This window comes from Lonchura striata, chromosome 30 (assembly GCF_046129695.1).
Source record: "Lonchura striata isolate bLonStr1 chromosome 30, bLonStr1.mat, whole genome shotgun sequence".
NCBI lineage: Eukaryota > Metazoa > Chordata > Aves > Passeriformes > Estrildidae > Lonchura > Lonchura striata.
In genome coordinates this window covers 4,451,206-4,474,111 of record NC_134632.1, presented here as the reverse complement: position 1 = coordinate 4,474,111, position 22,906 = coordinate 4,451,206, and the positions used below count along the sequence as shown (strand labels likewise).

Here is a 22,906-nt window from a genome sequence, read left to right as displayed (position 1 = left end):
GCTGGGGCAGGAGGCCCTGGCTGGGAGGTGAACCCAACCTGGTGGGCTGGAGCATCATTTCATTGGCTCCATTAAGTTAATTGCTGCACTCACGTCAAACTCCCAGAGCACAGAACCTGGACGGAGATGAAAGCAGTGGCAGCCCCGGAGCCTGCCAGCCCCCTCCTTCCCCGGCCAGCACTCAGGCTGATGCACACCTGCCGTGCTGACCTTGGCCATGGGCTGCGGGGGCAGCACAGTGACCTGCTGGGCTTATGTGAGATGTGCAGAAAGATGTTTGGACAGGGAGAAAAAGGTGGAGGAAGCAGCATGGAGCAGCCAGCTCTCTCTGGAGTAAGCAGGAGGCATCTTCTCCCCATTCCTGCCCTCCAGGAACTGGGAACCCTGGAATCTGCCTAATTGCTGGCTTTGACTCTGCAAGAGCCCACAAGTCCCCTGCTCTGAGGCTGAAGGGCTAAGCCCCAAACCAGAGCCTGAATCCAACACTAATCCCCTGAAGGATGTATGCAGCCCACAGGAAGGGCCAGAGGAATGAGCAGCCGGGGCAGCACTTCTGCAGCAGCAGCCAAGGGAGGGGCAGGGCAGGGGGCCTGGGCACCCACTGCCCCTTACCTTGGCAGTTCCTCTCGTTTATGAGCAGCTTGTAGCCCTTCTTGCAGCTGCACTCGAAGCTGCCCACCGTGTTCCTGCAGATGTGGTCACAGCCGCCGTTGTTGAGCCGGCACTCATCAATGTCTGGTGGGGACAAGGGACACCCAAGGGTCATGCCCTGGCTGCGATGCTTGGCCAGGAGAGCCCAGTGCTCCCCTCTGGATGCTGTCCCCACCATGAGCTGGCAAATGGAGGAAACCCTTTGGGCTCAGATGGTCAGCAGAAGAACATGGCTGATGTGGCCGGTTTTTCCACTAATCACAAAATTTAGTGCTAGGAAACAACTTGTGAAATGGAAGGAGACCAGGAGGAGGCAACAGCCTGCCCTGTCCCTCCATCCCCCAGTGCTGGGGCAGCAGCTCTGCCTCTCTGGGGCTGAGGCTTTCTTTTTATGACTGTGAGAGGGCAAGCTGTAAACCTGCCTGCAGCCATAATAAAACCCCAGACACAGGGACATGGTTCTGGGTTATTGCACATCACTGGAAACTGCAGAACTGGAGAGGGGTGAATGCTCTGATAAAATACCAGGGACAAGGGGTTCTGGAAGCAGTCAACAGGTAGACAGGCAGCCAGCAGTGGGACAGGCTTTCCTTTCAGCTGGGGTCAAGTTCTGAGAGCTGCCAAAAGACACAACACAGGCACCGGCCAGCCCTAGGGGGGCAAGTTTGGGGTGCAGGGAAAGCAGCCTGGACTGCTCTGCCTGTCAGAGACAGGTGGGTGGGGATGTTGATGGGACGTGCAGCATCTCGGGGTGTTCTCCCCCAGGTGGGACATGGTGCTCAGACCTGGCTGGGCAGTGTCCCAAGAGGGACCTGTGCATCTCAAACTCCCAGAGCAGGTGTGGACTCCCTGCACATCCAGCCCTTCCCCTGGGGCACCCGAGGCAGTGGGGTGGAGTGAGATGGGACAACCCCACAGCTATGCCACTGCTTCAAACTTGACCTGACCCCCTTTTCCTCCTCCCCAGAGGCTTCCCAGGGGTGTGGGGCCAAGCACGGAGCCTGCAGCAAGGCATCCCAGTTCCCGTGCAGGGCGGTGATTCCTGTCCCCACCCCATGGCTGCAAACACCAAGCCAGTGAGCACTGGGAGCAATGTCGAGCTGAGCTAAATCTGAGCCTTTTCTGAGGGCACTAAGGACACAATGGGGGTCTGAGGCACCCAGGGGTGAGCAGTGAGTGCCCCAGCCCCACTCACCCCACCTACCTTTGCACGTCTTCCTGTCGGGCTGGAGCATGAAGCCCATGGGGCAGCTGCAGTGGACGCCGGTGGCCGCGTCGTGGCACTTGCTGTCACAGCCCCCGTTGTTCACAGCACACGTCTCTGCATGGGAAGGGGAGAGAAAGGCTGGGGTGAGGCACGGGTGTTCAAAAGGCTGGGGGAGTCACGACACCCAGATGTCCCCCGTGCCACAGCCTGGGAGTGGCAGCGGGTACAAACCTCCCTGCAGAGCCCATAGGCACCACCCTTGGCTCTCACACAAGAGCAACGAGGCCACAGGGCCATGAAATAATGAACACATGGGGGCTGGCGTGCCCCACAAACAGGGCCTCGTGGAGGCCACCTTCGGCAGCTCCCAAGAGGAGGAATTCAAATTCCCAGGGACGAAGCCATAGCACTTGTGCAAAAGCAACCAGACAGGTCCTGCCAGGAGTTCCCAGGCTGCAGCTCCCAGGGGTGTGGGTGCACAGCCCCAGTCCCCCAGTGGGATGACAGGGGGGTCCTGTCCCCCTCGCTGCCACCAAGCTACCGAGCCACAAAGCCACGGGTGACCCTGTGCTGTCAGTCCCTGACTGTCACCCACTGCTCAGGCATGGTGGCTGGTCCAGTGTCTCAGGCTAATTTGGGAGACACATCATATAATTAAAACACACACTCAGAGGCAGGCAGCATCAGTGGAAAAAAAATCCAATTGAAAAAAAAAAAAAGCTAATTATTTCAGTATTATCAAAGTCAGCTGTTGCTGGTAGGACTAGAAGGGACACTAATTTAAATGAAGCATTTTCAGCTTGACAGCTTCCCTGTGAGATCAATCCTCAATTTCAACCCTAACCACCAGAACAATGGTTTGAAGTGCATTAAGTTGTTCACAAAGGATAATAAAATATTCCTTTCAGAAGGCTGGTTGCTTGGATAAATGAGGCATTTGGGCTTCAAGGAACCCAAGATGAAAATGCCTTGAAGAAATTCCTTGGAAAGAGCAAATCCCAGGTTCTCCTGCTCTTTGCAAGCACCACATGGGGTAGGAATGACTGAACCATCCAACCATTTGCCGCGGGGCCCGGGAGCTGGGATCGCTCTGTGCTCGTCTTGCCACTGCTATTTTTATGATGTCCCATAATAAGAGAACAAAAGGGACCATTTTATGAAATTAATCGCCAGCACAATTACAAAACCTAACGGCAGGGGAAGGATTTCTGCAGATATTATTCCTCCAGCCCGGTCCTCGCGCTTCACGCGGCCCAGCCGTGCCAGGGCCATCCCCCTCCCTGTGGTGCAGGGGACACGGGGTGGGTGACACCGCCCCAAGGGAAGGGAAACTTTCTGAAAGCCCAGTGAATCATTTGTTTAACGTCAGCCTTTGTTCCAGCAGCTGATGCAGAAGCAGCCCGGGCAGGATTGATTTAACAGGGTCACCACTGAGATGAGACGATTGGTTTGGCTCAGGTGCTGCTACCAGCAGGATGGAGCTGGAGAAGCAGCTGCAGCAGGGAGGATGGAGCCCTCCAGAGAATGTGGTGCCCTGGGCATACTGTCATCGTGTTCACAGCCTCCTCCAGCACTGTGGCACCCCTCCTGGCCGCTTTGCACTTTTGGGAATTTCACCTGAGATTAAAGCCAGTCCCACCCACCATCCCAGGGCAGCTGCCCAGGGTGGGCATAAGTTCAGTTAGCACAGCCTGAGCACCACTGCAAACCCCTCTGTGAAGGAGGGGACCCTGTTCTGGGTTTGCAGAAAGCTTGGAGGGGGCTGATGGGGTACCTGTGAGGCAGTGAAAGCTGGCAGCATGGGGCTGGGCTCTGGATTGCCCTGGGGAGCAGCAATTGTTCGGCGGAGCTGGCAGCCCAGGGCTGCTCCCAGCCTGGCGTGACTCAACAGCCACACAGGGCTTTGGTGAGGCCTCCATCGCTCAGGCAGGGAGAGGACAAAGCTTCACACACATACACACACTCAGATTCATTCCCACCCTCCTCCATCCCAGCTCTGGTCTCACTGCCCAAATGCTGTGCCATGGCACTCCTCAGCCTGCTCAGCACCCTCAATGTTGGCGACACTCTGGCCTCACCTCCACCTTCTGAGAAGTGATAATCTCAGCAGGATGTAAGCCCATGAGCCAGAGGGGTAACCACTGGGCTGGCTGGAGTGTGGTGATGATGCAGATATGGGGTCCCTCCTTCTCCCACCCTTATGTGAAAGGCTCTTCAGAGCCCCCCAAAAGCTGCAGTCTGTGCTCCCTGTGCTGGTGAGCTGAGCTCCCATAGCTCCTGGATGTGCCAGGAGTTTGCCTGCACCCAGCACATCCAGGAACAAGATTCCCCACCACAAACAAGTTGCTGCACCTTCTGCCTCGGTTTCCTTGGTGGCAGAGCAGAGGCATCACCTTACCTTTGTGAAGGGCTTGGAGACCCCCATGGGGATGCAAAAAAATCCCTGGGGAGGTGCCCAGCCCTGTAAAGGGCCCATTGCAGCTCTGCCATTGCTGCAGCTCTGGGCTGAGAGCCACTGTGAGTGGCAAGGCCAAACCCTGAGACACCCTGAAAGTCACAGCGGGGACCATCCTTGAGAGGGTGGGCTCTAGAAAGAGTAACTGGGAGTGCACAGCACAGAGATGGGCACAAGCATCCCCCTCCCCACCACGCAGTGCTGCTGGCAGCCCACTGTGTGCTCCTCCTGGGTGTGTAACCACTGCCACAGCCACTGGAAAGCAGATTGCCACCCCTGGCACTGGGCTGGATCCACCAAAGCAGCGTGAGAGCCCCGTCTCATGCAAGCACAGCAGGGGGAGGGTTCCCTGCTCTGTCACCCAGCCCAGCCCCAGGCTGGCCTGGCGGGGTGTGGAAGCAGCAGCGGGGCAGGGTTAGTGAGACATGCGGTTAGCGCAGCAGCTCAGCCCCCGAGCCCCGCTATGATCTCCAGAGGAGAGACCATCTACGGTTAGACCCCTTCGTAGAGATAGAGAGAACAAAAATATTTACCATTAGAAAACGTCTCAAGGATAACGTGTTGCTGGAAGTGTCTCTCCCCTGTTTAACATTATAAAAAAGTGATTTAGAAACAGTGTCCAGCAGGGAACTTGGTTGGTGTCACACATCAATGGGTTCAACTCTGCTGCATTTCCAGCCTGGTGGAAACTGTCCCTTTGGGCTTTTTCTCTCCCACCTCCCAAGCATTCCTTGTCCCTCAGCCTCTCCAAACCCCTCCAGCTGTGCTGGGCTGGTTGGAGCCCCATGCGAGCGGGAGAAGCGCGTTGTGAGGAGCGTTAGTGCAGCCTGTTAGTCTGGAGAACCAGGTCCTCACCCTGACTATGAACAAAACCAGCACATGCCAGGGCAGGTGGTGATCCCTGAGCAGAGCCACACGGACACTGCGCAGCCATGGCCTTTGGGAAAGCAACCACATCCCGCCTGTGGCACTTGCACCCCTTGGATTTAGCAGCCAAGCCAGCAGTGAGCCCAAACCCTGGGTGTGTTTGGGCTGCTCAGCCTCACCCGTGGGTCAGTGCACCCTGGCTGTGGGTCCAGAGCTCCCGACACTGCTCCCAGCACCGCCAGCCCCACAAAGCCGGGGAGCGTCGGCGGGACCGCCACAAACCGCCTAGGCGTGGGTCAGGAAATCAGCCATAAAACTTGAGCTGGGTTTAGTTTCCTTCTCCATCTAACCATACTTCTTCCCCGTCCACCCCCTCCCGCTCCACCAGTGCTTGCCACAAGTAGGGGTCCAGCAATAGGCCTGCTGCACCCCAAATATAGGTGGGAGGCAGCTGCAATGATGCCCTGGCTAGTAAATCTTCCTGGAAAGCCAAAATCTGCATCACTGTGACAGCTGTTTTTGCATCTCCCTGCGGGCACTGCACCCTTGGCTGCTGGAGGACTGTTTTATGTGCTTTTTCTAATTCTTTTTTTTTTTTTAAAGGCTGCTTTCGGAGCATAAATATAAATATATAAGGTCATTGGCTTCCCGTCCCGGCTCCCCCTCCCCCTCGTGCCTGCAGATATGTTGGGAGCCATTAGTGATGGCCCCTGTGCTTAGAGGCATGTTCCTCATTATCTGCATTTTTAAAAGCAGCAATAAAAAGCAGAAAAATGAAAAACACCGGCCGTGGCCTAATGAAACTGTCACTCAGAGGGGCTGATCGTGCTTCCTGCCGCGTGGTGTGATCTGAAGGGAACCTGGACCAGGGGCCTGTCCCGGCAGCCCATCAAACGCACCGCATTCAATTTCAAAGCCCATGGCCCGGGGAACGACTTTGCGTTTCCCCTCACTGGAAACTTTATTCCCCTTGAAATGATGAAATATTTTGGAGGAAATGGGGAAGGGGCGGTGAAGGGGGCAGTGTGGATAGGGGAGGGCTGTTTGCTGTGCCCGAGCCATAAAACAAGAAAGGGTGATTATAAATATGCGAGCAGGTACCTCGGCTGTAAATCTGCTGGCCAGGCATCCCTGAGGGGTGGCTGCTGGCTCCCAGTGGCTCGAGCACAACCCCTTGGTGTTCCCACGGTGGGACTGGGGATCAGGAATCCCCCAGGGAGTGCAGGAGCTGGGCAGGCCCCTTCCTGTGAGAGGGGATTGCAGAGCCCAAAGGCATGAGACAGGCGTGGTGTGGTGGTGAGCTTTGGGCTGGTGCTGCTCCTAAAATCCTCTAGTGCAGTGTTTGATTTCCCCTGGAAAGGTGGACAAGGGGAGAGCTCACAGGGATGTGCTGGCTCTGGTGGGAGATGCTGCCCCAGCAGGTACAATGCAGGGCATAGGGACAAAGAGGGAGACTTTGGCCAAGGACAAGAGGATGAGTGATTTTTGAAAACCCCAAATCCCACCCTCACACCTGTGGTACCCAGGGTCTGAGTGCAGAGACCAACCCCAAAACAGACTGTTCTGAAGCATCCCCCAAATCATGAGATGCTTTGGAGAGCTGCACTCTCACCCCCACACCAAACAGGTCAGGGGCATCCTTGGTCCCACAGCTGCCCAAGTCAGACACCGCACGCAGGGCCCCTCATCCAGGAGGAACCCACCAGCTGACATACCCGGGGTCCTGAGCTCCCTGTTGGAGGAGAGCTCCCCACCCAGGCACAGCAACAACCCCCTGGGAGGGTCCTCAGAGGTGGGACAGGACGCAATGGCTGCGGGAACAAACACGAGAACGGCGGGGACCAGGGCTGTGAGCGCCTGCCAGCAGCCAGGAGGGATTGGGATCCACCCTGGGAGCAGACTGGGGAACAGCAGTGACATTAAACAGCAGTGAGCTGATGGGGAGGAGGGCTTTGCTGGGGTCTCAGCCCCAAACACCCCTCAAGCTGGCAGGGAGCAGCCAGGGGCTCAGGGGGGATCCTCTGCCCTGAGGACAGAGCCGTCTGTGGAAAGCACGAAGAGTTTTCTGTTCAGGCACAGCAGGGACACGGGGAGCCAAAACTTCTCTTGCTTCCAGTTCCTTTTTCTTTTTCATTTTGCAGTAAGAACTCAAATGTCTCAAGCAATTGTGGACTTAATCACTCCCCAAATATAACATTTTTTAAATCAAAGCAGCTGTTAAACAGCACAAGCATATGAAACCAGTAAAACTTCTATCTCTGCTTGATGTTTTACAATTTGAAAACACACACAGGAAAAGGACAATTCTGGGGCTGGTTGAGTTGTCAGGTTGTTGGGGTTTTGGTTTTGTATTTTTTTTCTGCAAGACAATTGTTCCTGAGCCAAGGCCCCACAATACCAAGCTGTAACAGATTGCTGTGGGCAAACCTGCCTCCTCCACATCCCTCCTCAAAAGCTGCCAGTGACAGCGACAGTAACAATTCCCAGCACAAGGGCATCCTCACAGCTCTCTCTTCAGCAGCACAGAAGCAGGCAGAGACCCCTGCCTGTCCCCAGGTGTCCCCTCAAGCACCACCAAGATCACTTCTGTTCCCTGTGGCTGTGCAGACACATCCCTGCACCCCCAGGTACTGCACCATCCCTCACACACGTGCTGAGCTTCCCTGGTCTCAGCAAAAGGAAATCGCCGCACGCCCAAGGCTTGGGAAAAACCCTTCAGCAGGCCAAGGACAAATCAGCCAGGGAGGAAGAGCAACCATCCCACGCCCCAACCCACGTGTGGGTGATGGCCTGACCTACCTATGCACGTCACCCCGTCCGAGTGCAGCAGGAACTTGACGTGGCAGCCGCACTTGGGCCCCTGGTCGGTGTCATCGCACGTGTGCTGGCAGCCCCCGTTCCCGTAGTTGCAGGTCACTGTGGGGACAAAGCACCAGTGTCACCGTGGCCCCAGCTCCTCTTCCCTGCCTAGCATCCACATGTAGCACACAAAGCTGGTTTGGAAACACCTCATTTGTACCCTCAGAGACTTCCCTCCCTCCTTCCCTTCCTTCCTTCCTCCTTCCCTCACAGATAATTCCTAAAGCCCTTCACTTTCCCTGTGGGATCATAGCAGATGCAGGATGTTATGTGGTTTCTCATGTCTTCCCTCTTCATATCTGCTAAATGCCACCAGTGGAGTCCAAGCAAAGGGGATTGGTGGTCTGATTGACCCTGAATCCAGTGCTACAGGGGAAGGGTGAAACTTTCCTGAGCTCTGGAATGACACAGGAGCTTTTGGGAATCCCTGCCAGCCCTCCCCAGGGGGCAAGGTGTGCTGTAAATTTAGATTAGGATTAAACCTTCATTTCATCAGCAATTTTACATATTTGCTGCACACAGCAAATGAGAAACAAAATAAAAATAATTGCATAAATACACACATATCTATTTAATAACCCTGGCACTGCCAGTGGGATGCTGGCAGGAGATCAGACAGGCTGAGAGCACCACAACCCTGAGGGAGAGGATTCCTGCACTCCTCACATGCCAATTGCACTCTCCTTGTTCACCTCCCCTTTGGAAAGTGAAACACTGGGACAAGAACAGGGGATGCTGAGCCCCTGGGACCCCCTTGAACTGCCATTTCAGCCTGGTCATGTAAGGACACAACATCCCACAGTAAAAGGGGCTGCCAGAAGCATTGTCTGTAAGGGCAACAGAGGCAGAGCTGAGCATGCTGACCTTCAGGCTCAATGAACCAACTGCTACCAGGGGTCAGGGCTTTGCTGCAGGGGCAGGAGGTGTCTGTGCCATGGGGACAGGGTTGGGAGGTCCTTGGGAGGTTGTAGCCCCAGCCCTGGAGTGTTCCTTACGTTTGCAGTCACGCTGGTTCTTGGTGAGCTCGAAGCCGGGGCGGCACTCGCAGGCGATGCCCCCTTTGGGGGTCTCCCGGCAGATGTGGGCACAGCCATGGTTCTTGTTCATGCAGTTCATGCCTTCTAAAAGAGAAAAGGAAGCAAAGAAATGCTCCAAAAGCTGCTGGCACTGGTCAGCAGTGGCAGAGGGACGTCTGAGGTGGGATGGGATGGAGAATTGATGGCAATGGGGGGAAACCTTGTCAATGAGAAACTTGTGGGGAAAGGATAACCCTGGCCAGATCCTGGCACAGAGCTGCTTGGGAAGGTGGACAAAACCACCTGGGAGCCTTCAACCTTTGATTCCCTCCTGCCTTGGTTGATAGACCCTGCTCCCACATCTCTTGGTGGATTTAAACCCCACTGAGCTCAAGACCCAGCACCTGCATCCCTGTCCCCAGCAGGGACCACCCACTGTGGCACCAGCAGGAAGGAGCAGCCAGCTCATCCCTCTTGGACATGCAAGGGATGGGGACACAGGAGATGCCACTGCAGCTGCTCAGCTGTCCTGGGCAGGGTGAGATTCCTGGGGAGCTGGAGTGACCAACACAGCTGGGAAGGAGGAAAGCAAAAACACTCAGCTGGCTTTGCCAAGCAGCAGAGATAAAAATCAGCAGAGACGCAAAAAATCTCTCATTTCCTCCTATTTTGGCTAAGAGATTGCTCCAGATTGCAACAATTTAGAGTTCGTATTGAGACAAAGGGCTCGGTGCTGTGCAAGACCTGGCAGGGAAAGATGTGTCTCCTAAGATGGTGTGAGGACCTCCAGGTCCTTCCATTTATCAATAAATTGCTCTGGGCATAGGATTAATGTCCCCGGCTCAGTATTGCTGTGCCTGGACAAGAGACATGTGAGGGTTTTGCTGCAGGACATTTATCACTTCTCCCAACACACCTGCCACAGATTCACCTTCAAATCTGCCACACCAAGAACCCAGCAGCAGCACCTAAACCCAGGCAGGAGTGGCCAGAGGTGACAGAGGACAGACCTGCCTGATAAAGGCAGGGATGGCAGGTGCCCCAGGGTGGGGAAGAAGTGCTGAGCACTGACCTTCAGGGCGCTGGATGCAGGTGTGCTGGTTGTCACTGAGGAAGAAGCCCTCCCTGCAGAAGCACTCGTAGCTGCCCATCATGTTGACACAGGTTTGCTGGCAGCCGCCGTTGCCCTCCGAGCACTCGTCCAGGTCTGCAGAGAGAAGGTGGCAGAGGGTGAGCACAGCTTCTTGGCACACCAAGGGGATGGGGACTGGGTGGGACAGATCTGCCGGGCAGTGAGTGACCTGCTTCCCCCCAGCTGGAAGAAAGGGGAATGCTTTACAAAGCACAGCAGGAGTGGGTGCAGGGATCATACAGCTTCCCTGACTGATGGCCTCATTTTACTGAGGGGAACAGAACACCAGACCACAGAAGAAAGGGGTTTTCCTTGTCCCAGAAAACCCAAAACATCCAGGATGTCATCCTGGCTACAGCCAGCCCCTGATCCCAGCCCCTCAGAGCCTGTTGCCAGCTGGGGATGCCTGCACTTCATTAAGAGGAGCTGGGAAACCTTAGCCCAGAGCAGGGATAATTACTTATAAGGAGACTCACATCCCCTGCTCTGCTGCTTGGCTGCCCTCACACCTGTTTTGGTTTAACAAGCCAAGGCAGCAAGGGGCCAAGATGTGGCCCCGTGGCAGCAGCAATGCCCTCGCCCCAGGCTGCTGCTGCTCCAGCCCTGCAAAACCTGCATTTAATGAAGAGTAACTGCCCATTGCTCTCTCTAGAGGCTTTTTGGGGACAATGGTCCAAGCTGAACTCACCAGTGCCTTGAGGTGCCAGAGCAACCAGGATGCCAGGCTCGGGCAGAGACAAATCTGTGCCATGGCCACCCCTTGCCCCCTCTGCCCGCAGTGCTGGGTGATGGTGTTGGGCTGGGAAGCGAGGGGCCCCATGCCAAAGAAAACGTCCTGTGAACTCGAGCATTGCAGAGCCACAGCTGAGGGGAAAACTGAGCCCCGCCAGCATCACCCACCGGAAACGCCGGAATAGCGGCTCAGTGACGGCACGCACCAGGGCTCCCAGCACCGGCCCCCTCCCCAGACAGCACAGCACACACCCAAACCCCTTGCTTTTGGGCAAAATGGATGGACACGCGGATGCCCGAGCAGTGTGGGTGCCTTGCACTGTGCCCCAGCCCCTGGCAAGTCCTGAGGATTCACTCAGAATTATCAAAGTGGGGCTGCAGCTCTAGCTGGAAGTGGCCAGGCAGTGGAGCCCAGGAGCACCCCACAAACTTGCTGCCTTGGAAAGGAGGTGTTGAAAACACCTCCTCACCCACAGGGCAGTGAGTGGGCTCACTTTATGCAGCCAGGCATAAAGGGACATCCTCTGCAATGGCAGGAAGCCCACGGCTTCCTCCAATGCTCATCCCAACCAAGCCATGTCCTGCAGATGCCAATAACCCTCCTCAAATCCCCCTGCTTAGAACAAGGGCTTAATGTCTTGCAACTTCTCCTTCCAGCTCTGCTCAAAAATGAGGAGGCAGCCGTTCAAACCCGATGGCTGAAATGAGACTCCACTTCTCTAATACCTGTTTTATTAAAGGCAACGGAGATGGGCAGAAGCCAGCAGGGCCTGTGTCAGGACGGGGGCTTGAATTCCTGTCCTGGTTCAAAAGGTCACCCAGGATGGGCAATGGAGGGGCCAGTGGGCACATACCCTGATCCCTCCCCAGCTCAGCTCTTGCCCATGGCACTGACAAAGCCTGGCACAACATGCTGCTTTTCTCTGCTTCTCTTTCTTTTGACTAAAAGGGGATGCAGGCAGGTTGGACAAAGCACATTGGGATCAGAATGAGATGCTAAGGAAGGGCTCAAGGTGGGAGCCAACATGCTCCCCCCAGATCCCTGCTTGGCCGGCTGCTCCCCAGCTATCTCCATCCCCTCCCACCCAACTCTGTAAACACATGACGTCCAGCTTTCCTTTCTTCTCTTCGGGCTCATCCTCCCCCGGGAGAGGAAGGCAGAGCCAGCCGCCCGCCCGCGCCTCCTCCCAGCTGTGTAAATCTCCCCCCTCCCCGAGGAGGCTAAAAAGATCCCGGTGATGGTGGTTAATGCAAAGCGTATGTGTCCATAATCCCTTCCCCCTCCTCCTCCTCCCAGTGATGAGCTCATTAATGACCCCTCTGCAGACACTAATTGGAAAATAGCATGAGCTCCAGGCAGAGGGGAGGCGGGCGGCCCCGTGCCCCGGAGCTCCCACCGCGGATGCCGCGGGAGGAAGCGGGTGATGGGCGCGGGCAGCTCGATGGGCCCCGGGGCTCTGACGGGAGCTTTGGCTCCGCCGCGGCCGGATGGAGTTTGGGGCGGTGGGAAGTAGCAGGGAGGATGCACGGCCGCTCCGTAGGCAGATGCCGGGTTTGTCTTGGCCCGGGGATTATTTATCCAGTCCCTTCGCTGGTTCCCATCCCCACCATATTTGCTATTAACTCATCTATTTTGGCAGGTGCAGGGCTGACCTCAAGCACGAGCGGAGCGAGTGGCAGGGCTCGGGTGAGCTGGTCCTGCCCTCGGCAGTGGCACAGAGCTGCTGGCCCGGTGGCTTGCTGCAGCAGGATGCGGCTGTGGGGAGCCTGTTCCTCACCCTAACAACTCCAAACCCAACTCTCTCACTTTTGCCTCTCCCCAACCCTCTCAGTCTACAGATGGACCCACAGAGTGAGTTTTCCTCCCTTGGCAACATCCCGATGTAACAGGGAGCAATCCTGTCCCCAGCGAGCCACTGCAGCACAGGACATGCCTGCAGCTGGCTCAGTGTCCTGGGAGTGCCACCGTGGGTCCATGGCTCTACAGCAGATCTGGGGGTGTCAGGTCCTGGGAAGTGCCCAGTGAAGAAAGCCAGCAGGTCGGTCCTAAGGTGCTGGAGCAGCTGAGGAGCTGCAGGGTGCCAACATCCCTCACCTAAGCAGTTGTGGCCGTCGTGTGCCAGGCGGAAGCCGTCGTAGCAGGTGCAGCGGTAGTTGCCGGGGATGTTGACGCACTCGTGCACGCAGCCTGCATTGTCCTCCCGCTCACACTCGTCAACATCTGCGGAGGAGAAGGGTGGGAGAGCTGCAGGGCTGCCCTGGCTGCTGCCCACCACGGGTGCTGCTCCCCATCTCCAGCATCTTTGCCACCCTGCTGGTAATGTGCCCTGAGGTCCTCTGCTCTCTGTGCCTACTCCAGCAGCAGCTCCTCAGTTCCATTATCACCTGCAGCATCCCTCCAGACTCTACAATACCATCCCCACTCTCCCAAGTCTGGATGCTGGAACCCCAGCTAACCCAGTGTCTTACAGCTTTAGCTTGGTACACAGTGCTGGGAACCTCCTGGGATTTCCCAGGGTGCTGGCAGAGCAGCCTGTCTCCATGGCAAAGCCCTGCAGTGCCTGGAGCGCTTTAATCCTGCTATTTGTACTCGGCCCATCCTGACCCTGAACCTGCTTCCAGCTGGGAATTTTTCCCCTGCTCCAATCCTTGCTGCCCCAAGGAGCCCATTCTGTTTCCATCCCCCACTCAGTTGCATCTATATACAGATATATACCTCTACCAATATCTAGATTTACACCTAGATTGACATCTAAATTGATATCTACATCATCTATATCTCTGTATGTCTTATTTTTAAGTTTGTGTTTTTACTGCTAACACAGATCTGTAGCCTCAGGGTCAGAAATCTTGCAGGAAAATCAGCCCAGTTTTGTTCAAAATAAGCCCCATGTGACCCTTCATGGGCAGCCCCAACCATGTCAGAACAACGGCTGCCAGCATCACCAGCAAGGACAGAGTCCTCTCTGTTCCCATGCACTGTCAACAGGCCAGGAGTTTGGGGCAGAAAAGGGGGATAAAAGGTTTGCAATGGGCCAGGGTGAACAAGTGGCTTTTTTGCATAGGCCAGTGCTGACAAGCCACTGCTGGCCTCCGACCTGCTGGGGCTGTCACTCGCCAGCAGGACTCCAGCTCTGCCAGCGGCGTGTCCCTACCTTTGCAGTGCTTCCCATCCCCAGTGTAGCCGGACTTGCAGATGCACTTGTAGGACTTGGGGGTGTTCTGGCAGATGGCATCGATGTGGCAGTTGTCAGTGCCCTCCACACACTCGTCAACATCTGCAAGAAGAGAGGTGAGGGAGCAAAGGGGAGAGCCTAGGACCTCTACCCGTGTCCCCACGGCAGCCACCACCCCAGGTGACAGATCCCAGCAGCCTCTGGCTCCTCAATCAGCCCTAATGAGGAGCTCTGGACATGGCGAATCACTGGGTCTACTCCCAAACAGCACAACCTGTCTCCCCTCTTGGACACATCACCCTGAGACTCCCTAGCCCTTTCACGTGTCTGATGATAGGAAATGCTGCTCCGGCACTCCTAGTCCAGGCTGGAGCCAGCCCAGGCAGAGGTAAAAGTCTCTGTCTCCAATTAGCTGTTTCCTGAGCCGACCAGGCACCCAAATAATCGTCATCACTTTCTATTCTTAGGCGCCAAGGAATGTGCACAAATTAGCAGGGACCACACTAAAAAAACCTGTGAGCCAGGAGTGAGAAGCAGGAGGGAGAACTGGGAAAAACATCAAGGCTTCCTTGGGGACGCGGACAAAATTTGCATCGTCCCCATCCCCCTTTGCACCTCAACTCCCTTCTCTGGGATGCAGTACCGTGGTACCCAGGACATCACATCCAGAGCTCCACGCGCTGCCAATGGCCTCACACAGCAATGCCCAAGGGTTTGCTGTGACAGAAGGCTGTGGGAGTGGAGGTTTTAATGGTATTTGAGAAATGGAGAAGCCTCAAGCACATGGAGTGGTGGTTTGTGAGCAAAAGGCTGTTCAGCTGGCTCTCACTGCCTTCCCTGCTCTGGCAGTCAGGGAGATGCGGTGCCCTGAAGCGGGCACATCCCCTCCATGACTGCCAGTGCCTGGAGAGCAGGCTGCTGAGGGGCAGGCAGGGCTGAGCATCACCCAGGCCTGCAGGTATGGGCAGGGCTCCCAGAGCAGTCCAGGCTCCAGCTCCACGTGGGGAGCATCAGCGCTGCTCCTGGAGGGATTTGCCTCCACCTCCTCTCACGGGGATAGAAAGCTTCTCCCTGGGGAAGGGGGACCTGAGAGTCCCTCCAGCTTCCCTCTACCCCCTCAGGAGGAGCGTGAGGCTTCAAAGCTCTCAGCTGCCTTTAAAAGACTGCTTGTCAGCAGCCCCAAGAACAGAAGTGCTCCAGGAGCTCCGCAGAGACCCAAAACATCCCTGCGAGCGGCGGGCGGGCAGGCAGCCCTGCAGCCCCGCGGGACAGGGGCCACGGCCAGCCCGAGCCGTGTCCCGAGCCCTGTCCCGGCCACCCCGGCGGCTCTTTGCCGGGAGATGTGAGTCACCCGGCCGGGAGGAGGAGAGCTTTGTCTCTGCATCGGGGAGGCGGCACGTGCCTGCGCATTGTATAAATATTTACAGCCCGCATTCATATTTGTTATTTGACATTAGCCATGGCCCGCGGCCACCACGGCCTCCTTGGGCCATTAATCACCGGCTGGAGGCTGACCCACCACGGTGGGGACGATGGAGGGATTGCACGGGGACCAGGCCCTGCTCCTGGCTGGCACTTACAGCAGCCATGGCACTGGCCATGGTGCCACACTGGCCACCCCAGCACCCAGCATCAATCCTGCCTGTGCCAGGGGTCCCACAGGGCACTTGTGCCTTTGGGGAGCTGAGTGTGGCTGTTCAGCATCCCAGTCACTTCGCCTCAGGCTCCTGCACCCCTCACTGGGCTCCCAGAGGGTTGTTTGGGAGGTTGTGACAGTGGAGCAACGGGATACGGGGGGATGCCAAGCATTGGCCACAATGTGCATGGAAACTCAGCAGCAGCACAGCTGATGCTGACCCAAAAGTCTGCTGAATCTGCAGATCTTGGTCCTGGCCCTGCATGGCTGGGAGCTCCCCTTCAGGCATCCCCCCAAAGTTATAAATCACATTGTGATGCTTTGAGTCATGGTGCCAGGGTGCCAGTTGTCAGGTCTGGCACCACGGGCACCCAGCCTGGCACACAGGTGGGAACCAGCACCCAAACAGTACAGACCATCCACCAAACACCATCTCCTTCCCCTAAAAATGCTCAGAACATGATGTATCCACCAGGCATAAATCACATCATTGAAACTTTCCCAGCCTTCTGCCAGGAATCTCACTTTTGGGGGAATTTTATTTCCTATTTATTTTTCCTTCTGCACTCTCAAACTCAAGACCATGAACAACATGCATGAGGCACTGAATGCACCTCTGCCCCTTTCCCACTCATGCATGTATAGCATCTTTTTTTTCTATCTTTTTTCCCACTCTGTAACTTCAAAAGTTGTCTAACTTTGGAAAGATTACACAGCAGCAAAAGTACAAAAGAAAACATTATCAGTTTTCCACTCTAATTTTTCCAAAGCTAGAGTCATTCTGAAAGGTTACAGGATGCTAAAAAAAAAAAAAAAAAAGAAAAAGAAAAAACCAAAACCAAAAGAAAAAACAAAAAAGTGTGTTTGTGGGAAAGGTGAATAAATACCCTCCTGCACTCTCCAGGAGCCATCCTGGGATTGGCAAAGATCCCAATTTTAGAATGCTGAAATTTTGGCTTCCCAGTGTCTTGCAGAAATGATGTAGTGAATTAAAGTAAAACCCTCTGAAAAAACTCAGTTTTTAGCATTTTTGTCAATGCAAGCAGCATTTTCCCATGAAAGGGAAGGTTTTCTCTCAGGCCAGCCTGTTTTTCCTGCAGCAGAATTCCCTCCGTCCAAAAAGCTGCCTGTGGCCTCACTGCAGGTGCTCTGAGTTGCTGCTACCATATGAGAGGGTTCATCTCCAAGACAAGTGAAGATTTAAAAAAACAAAAAAAATTAAATAAAAAATCCTTACTGATGTTCCTGTCCCTTCTTGCTCCCAGTAGTTCCTCACTGGGGTGTGCCCTGCTTGTCCCAATACTCCAGAGGACCTGCTCCATTCAAGGTCTCAAATTCAGGTGGGTTTTTTGGAGAGTTTGCCAGTCCTCCTGCAGATCTGTACCCCTACAGCCCCTCCATTTCTTCCTACCACAAATAATCAAAAAACTCTATTTTTCACCCTAAGCTGCCTGAAATGAGCCCAACCCGGGTGGCGCAGATGGGCGCATCACTCCTCAAACCCCCGGCACTGGGGAATTCTGCACCCGGCCGGGAATTTGAAGATGTTGGGTCTCGCTGGGGACCGCAGGTCTCCCCGCAGCGGCCTCACTCCCTGCCCAGCCCCATCTCCCTGGGCACGACCAGGGCTCCTCAGAGGGCAGGAGCATCCCTGGCACGGCCGCCGCCGGGGGCTGCGCGAAGGGCAGGAGGTTGCGGCGCTCGCCCCGCGCCTCGGGCCGTGTTTTTTATTCCGTTGTGGGTGGGATTTTCCAGCGCTGGCTGTTGGGCCCCGTTCCGCTCCAGCTGCAGCTTTAGTCTCCATTTCAAAGGCAGAGGAGGCAGACGGTTTCAACGCCACTGCCATTTCGAGCGTGCCAAAAGCAGGGGGACTGCCACCTCCCCGGGACCGGCGCGCACCCACCAAGGGGGACGCGGTGGCAGAGCCTCTGTGCCCGGCAGCATCACACCCGACAGCGAGGAGGGGGATAAAGCAACAGCTCGTATATTTTTAGAGCCTGGATTGAGGCTCTTTCCTCACTTCCTTATTTTGTTTTAAAAAAAATAATAAAAGATGGTTTTAACCCTAGGCCAAAAGTTCCAATAAATTTGAGGAGGGGGGTGAGGACAGCAAAAACTTTTTTCAGGACAGCAAAAACTGGCCTGAAAAATCCTAAACAAACAAACCTACCATCACTTTCCCCCTCTCCTACAAGTGCTTCAGCTTTTTCTACAAATTAATTTTATTCTTTGTTTTTATATAGGCATATATATTAACGGCCTGTCTGTATGGGGATGTGTGTGTAGCTGTTGGCAGACACGCGGAGTTTCCACTCGGCCTTAATGCCAAATTAAAGCTTTATAACTTCAGTAGCTCCTTTTACCAGGGTATTAATAACCACCTCAGACACTGTGGTGCAGTTTATTAATCATTTGTTCGTCCAGGGAGCTTGCAAGGGTGACTCGTGCTGTACCACAGCAGGAGTGGCTCAGGGCATGGCCACGGGCAGTGGCAGCCCCTGGGAGGGGATGTGGGCCAGGAGAGGAGAGGAGGATGCTCTGCCTTCTGTAAACTGGCTAAAGAAGTGTCATCTGCACTCAGAGATCCTGACTCAGGTGCTGGGTGAGGTCTTGCTGCCAGGATGGGGGTGCCAGTGCTCCCTGGGCAGGTACCTGTGCTCAGGATGGCTCAGAGGGGATGTCTGCATCTCACCATGCAATGGAGACCCCCAAACCAGCCCCGTGCCCTGCACATCCACCCAGCTTTCCCAAAAGCAGCCCCAGCACTTGGCCCTGTGCAATGATGGAGGATGGACGGAGGAGGAACCGCAAGTCACAGCGAGCACCCGGGGCCACTGCCAGCCTGGTGACCCTACTGTCCAATGCCCAGACCCTGCCCTATAACCCTCACCCTGGGTTTTGCTTCCCCAAAGCTGTTAATGATAAAAAAGAGCTTTTTTATCCCCCTCACTTATGCTTCCCACTCCCATGAGGGCAGAGCTAGGTTGAGCTGTCCATCCCCTGCAGCAGCCCAGGTCATCCTGATGGATCCCAGTTCTACCACCATTCCCTGGGTAGGAAATGTTCCCTCCACCTCCATCCCACCTCCTTGTGCCAACCCTGGTCACTTCAACCCAATTCCATCACCACTTCCCCGCAGAGGGTTTGATGCTCCACACCAGCAGCCTGTTCATCTCCCCATGGAAATGTCACTGCTGTTGTTGTTCCTTTGGTTTATCAGACTGACCTGGCCTTGCCTTAAAAAATGTGTTTGTTTTTTGCTCCAGGAGCAACAATCTCAAGACCTCCAGCCTCTCCAAAACACAGCCAGGCATCCTCCAGTGCTGCCAGACAGAGCAAACTTTATTTGCCATCCCAGGCTTCTCCTAAAGCCTCTCAGGGGACTTAGAAAGTGAAGGTTAAGGTCAATCATGCATACTATTTTCCTAAACTGAGTACTCTGGTGTGGCTGTCTGCGAAGGAAAAAAATCGATATAGAAATAAAAGACGAGAACCCCCAAACTCCTGAGCAGTTAGGAGAGAGCAATACATCGGCACTGGAAGACTCAAGGTGTCTGAATATTTATACTCCAGTTGGCAGTTACAAAAAAAACTCTTCTTCCCTCCTTCCTACCCACCCCCTCCCCTTTTTTAATCTCGGTACAGGCATGTTAGACGTCCTCAGTCAAAGATCTCCTTTGAACTGTGTATGTGAAATGTTTACAGTTTTACATTTCATATTTCAGCGGGGTGGAGGGGACAGGCACAACAGTCGCACACTGTGAATGCTGGAGAGGTAGGAAGGCAGAGGCCAAGGGGGAGGAGGTTTGGCGGCAATGGGAGGGGAATCCAACAGCATCTCCACGCTGCAATTGGAAAATTTTAGACTCCTTAAAAAAATACAGAAAAATAATCCCTGGTGGTGTAGGCTTTGCAGGTGCATCCCAGCACACCGGCCCCTCACGTGGGACAGTGGCTGTGCCCCGGGCAGCCACACAGCACCAGCCAGGAGGGCTGGTGCCAACCATCAACCATCGAGTGCTCCGTGGGCTGGGCTGAGGCTGTCATCCCACCCAGGACCCTGAACTGGGGTTCTGGGAACACCAGGGGCTGCAAGCTGGGGTGCTGGGAACTCCCAGGGAGATGCTGCCTCTCCCTCCTGCTCCCACACCACAGCATCATCTGAGGGGATGTGCAATGAGTTGCAGGGAAAAGTGGCAAATCCTGGGATGTGTTCCCAGTGATGAGGGCGCTGTCAGAGGGGCTGGCACTGCCCGAGGAGGGTACAGAGCTGCCAGTCCCAGGGCTCTGTCCTCCCAGTATGCAGGGAGGGACTGAGGCCAGCAGACAGCAGGTAAGGGCACCGCTCCACTGAGAGCAGGACAAACTCTTCTGTCTGGAAGGATGTGAGATGGACTGACAGACAAGAGGCTGGGACTGGGGCTGACATTATCTATCCAAAACCCAGAGGAGTGGTGGGCACAGCAACATGTGGGCAGCTTGACCTGCGGCCTGCAGATGTGAATGCATGTCACAAGCCTCCCTATGGTTATTTAGATTTATATTGCCAGTTCTCCTCTTGAAAGCTTCCCTAGCCCTAAGCTGACTCCACAGCCAGCCAGGTCCACTGGCAGACACCCTCCAGGCCCAGCAGCCAGCTCTCTAAATCCTTCCTTCCCCACAGACTAAACTTTCTGGGGTAATTCAGTACAAGAAATGAGCCAGCAAGCCCAACCCATGACACAATGTTATCCCATCAAGAAAAGACAGATGGGAGAGGAGCCCTTTCCAGCCCACGACAGTCAGCTGGCAAGGGTGACTGTCCCTTAAAAGAGCAAAGGTTTTGGGGTGATATGTGCCCCATCCTTGGGGTGTTGTCACCTGCCACACACACTTTGATGCTTTTGAGAAATATCCTAATACATGTCCCAGATACACAGAGTGGAATCAAAGAGCTCAGTGACAGTCAGAAAACCCAGGAGACAGCAGGTTGTGAGGAAAGGCACATGCTGTACTTGCCATCAGTGATGCCCTAACAGTGCCCATGAACTCGGCCTCATCCAAAAAGGACCACCAGCACCAGGCCCATCCCTGCCCATAGACACCAACCTCTGCCTCTCTGCAGTCACCTTCCCCTCCCCAGCCCACAGAACCCCAAAACTGCAGCCTCAGGGATCAATTCTCCAGCGCAGCCCCCCGGCTGGTGAGCACCAGACACCCGGGAGGAGCCAGCGCTGTCCCAGCGCACGGCGGGCGATGAACCCGGCACAGGATTGAGCTCACCTCTCTCCACCCCCACTCCACCCCTCTCCTTCCCTGAAGGGATCTGTCAAGTCTCTGCACGATGGAATTTCACTTTGCTATTTTAATGCAATTCTGGCTCAGGCTTAAATGGAACTGGAAACCAAAAGGCCTTAATAAATAAATATTATGATAAGAAATGAAAGCAATGCATACACTCAAGATAATTTGAGGGGGGATAAAAACCTAAGCATTCCTTTCTGTGCCTAAATCATAAAGCTTTATGTGAAGCTGGACGCCTTCTCACCAAACCTTTGCCCTGGAAAATCTCTCCTGCTTGCCCAGGCTGCCCTCCGGAGAAGTCGCCTATTGTTTTAGAAACACTTTGAGCCAGATAAGACAATAGCCTTGAAATTCCTTCTAACTTTGTCGGTGACAGGGCTCGGGCGACCACGCGCGTGGCTGGAATCCTCCTACAAGAGATCTTTCATTATACCCTGCGCTCCGAGATTTCATTCACACGCTATTTAATCTCGCCGTACGCACAAACACGCAGCTGCCACAACGGCACAGCCAGAGCCGGGCCGGAGAAACCTTACATGCCGTGGAAAGAAAAAGAGAAAACCCGACAGATTGTACAGATAGTGGTGAATTAAGGAGAAAACCCCCTTTGAGACAGCCAACAGGATCATGTATAGGGCTGTGTGTGCTCGTGTGGGCGCACGCACTCCCGCGCGCGTGTATAGAAAAAATCTGAGCTAAATATAGAGGTGCTATAGAAAAGTGAAGGTATAGATAGACCATACATAAAGCTCCGTGTGTACGTCTGGGAAGGGGAGGCTCTGGCTCAATACGGGAGTTGTGAAACAGAAAAGCCCAAAGTTGATAAGGATGGGACAAACCACGAGATAGGGAAAGAGCTCCCTTAATTTTCAGGCTTAGCTGTGCTCAGCTACCTGAAGTTTCCTGTTGCCCACATCTGAGATTCCCCGGTGCCGATGTGAATCCCCGAGCACAGATGCAGCCTCCCGGCGTTATCAACACCCGCTCCGCCATCCCTGCCCTCCAGCCCAGCCCGGAGCAGCCTCCTCGCCCACACCACTGCCGTGGTAGCCCCATCTCACAGACACAAAACCAGCAGAGCCCCCCAAGCCTCTCCAAACAGCCACATTTTGCCTGTGATGGATGCAGACTTGTTTGCCCACCCTAATTTTCTGTCCCTGCACCCCTTGCCTTGAGATAAAGAGTCCAAACAAACAAACAAACAAAAAAACCTAAAGTCTAAGAAACGCAACTCATTAAAGAGTTTACAAACCCAACCCCAGTTCCAAGGCAGTAGGCGAGAATATCTGCAAGCGACATTTAAAATCCCCTCCACTGTTTGTTGTTACTGCTGCTGCCTTCTCCAGCCTGCACTTAAACCCCAGCTCTAACGAGGAGATCCGGCTGCCCAATCCACACATCAAACAGCAAACCTTCGAGCAGGGAAGATTTTCTCTTACCTTGACTGGCTTTATTTGCCAGCGTGTTTCCAGAGTGGAGGAGAAAGAAAAGGATGGAAAATCCAGCAATCTGCAAAGCTCCCATTGCAATCCCAGTCTGCAGGGAGGAGCGGGGGCAAGAAAGGGGATTTCTAGTGCTTTAAAGGAAACAAGGGGCTGAGCATGCGAAGGAAAATCAAAGGGAGGAAGGGGCTCTCTCCTTGCCGTGTGTGAGACAGAGCGAGGGAAGGGAACTGAACTGATGGAAAAAGCTGCTCTGGGTTCAGTTTGGGGCTCTTGGTGTTGCTGAAGAGGAGAGAGCGAGGGAGGGAGACCCAGGGCAGTTGGAGGAAAGTGGACTCTATCGCCCTCTCTCTGGCGGCTGCTCTGATCCCTTCTCCTCCTTTTTTTTTCCCTTAAATAATCCCAGCCAATTCCAGTTTTGCAAGAGCAGCAGCAGCAGGAGCAGTAGTG

The 22,906-nt window shown here is 54.8% G+C and overlaps 1 protein-coding gene across 1 annotated transcript in view; it reads right to left on the bottom strand.

Annotated features, from left to right (window-relative positions):
- The window catches only part of SCUBE3 (signal peptide, CUB domain and EGF like domain containing 3), a 28,297-nt gene extending 5,716 nt beyond the window's left edge, over positions 1-22,581 (bottom strand). Inside the window, exons 1-9 of the mRNA XM_077789034.1 lie at positions 22,454-22,581; positions 14,075-14,197; positions 13,015-13,140; positions 10,128-10,262; positions 9,035-9,160; positions 7,980-8,096; positions 4,847-4,894; positions 1,856-1,972; positions 613-735 (exon numbers count right to left, since the gene is read on the bottom strand). Of these exons, the coding sequence (XP_077645160.1) occupies positions 613-735; positions 1,856-1,972; positions 4,847-4,894; positions 7,980-8,096; positions 9,035-9,160; positions 10,128-10,262; positions 13,015-13,140; positions 14,075-14,197; positions 22,454-22,538 (1,000 nt within the window). The 5' untranslated portion in view covers positions 22,539-22,581. The remainder of the gene's footprint in view (positions 1-612; positions 736-1,855; positions 1,973-4,846; positions 4,895-7,979; positions 8,097-9,034; positions 9,161-10,127; positions 10,263-13,014; positions 13,141-14,074; positions 14,198-22,453) is intronic.
- Between the last annotated feature and the right edge of the window lie 325 nt (positions 22,582-22,906).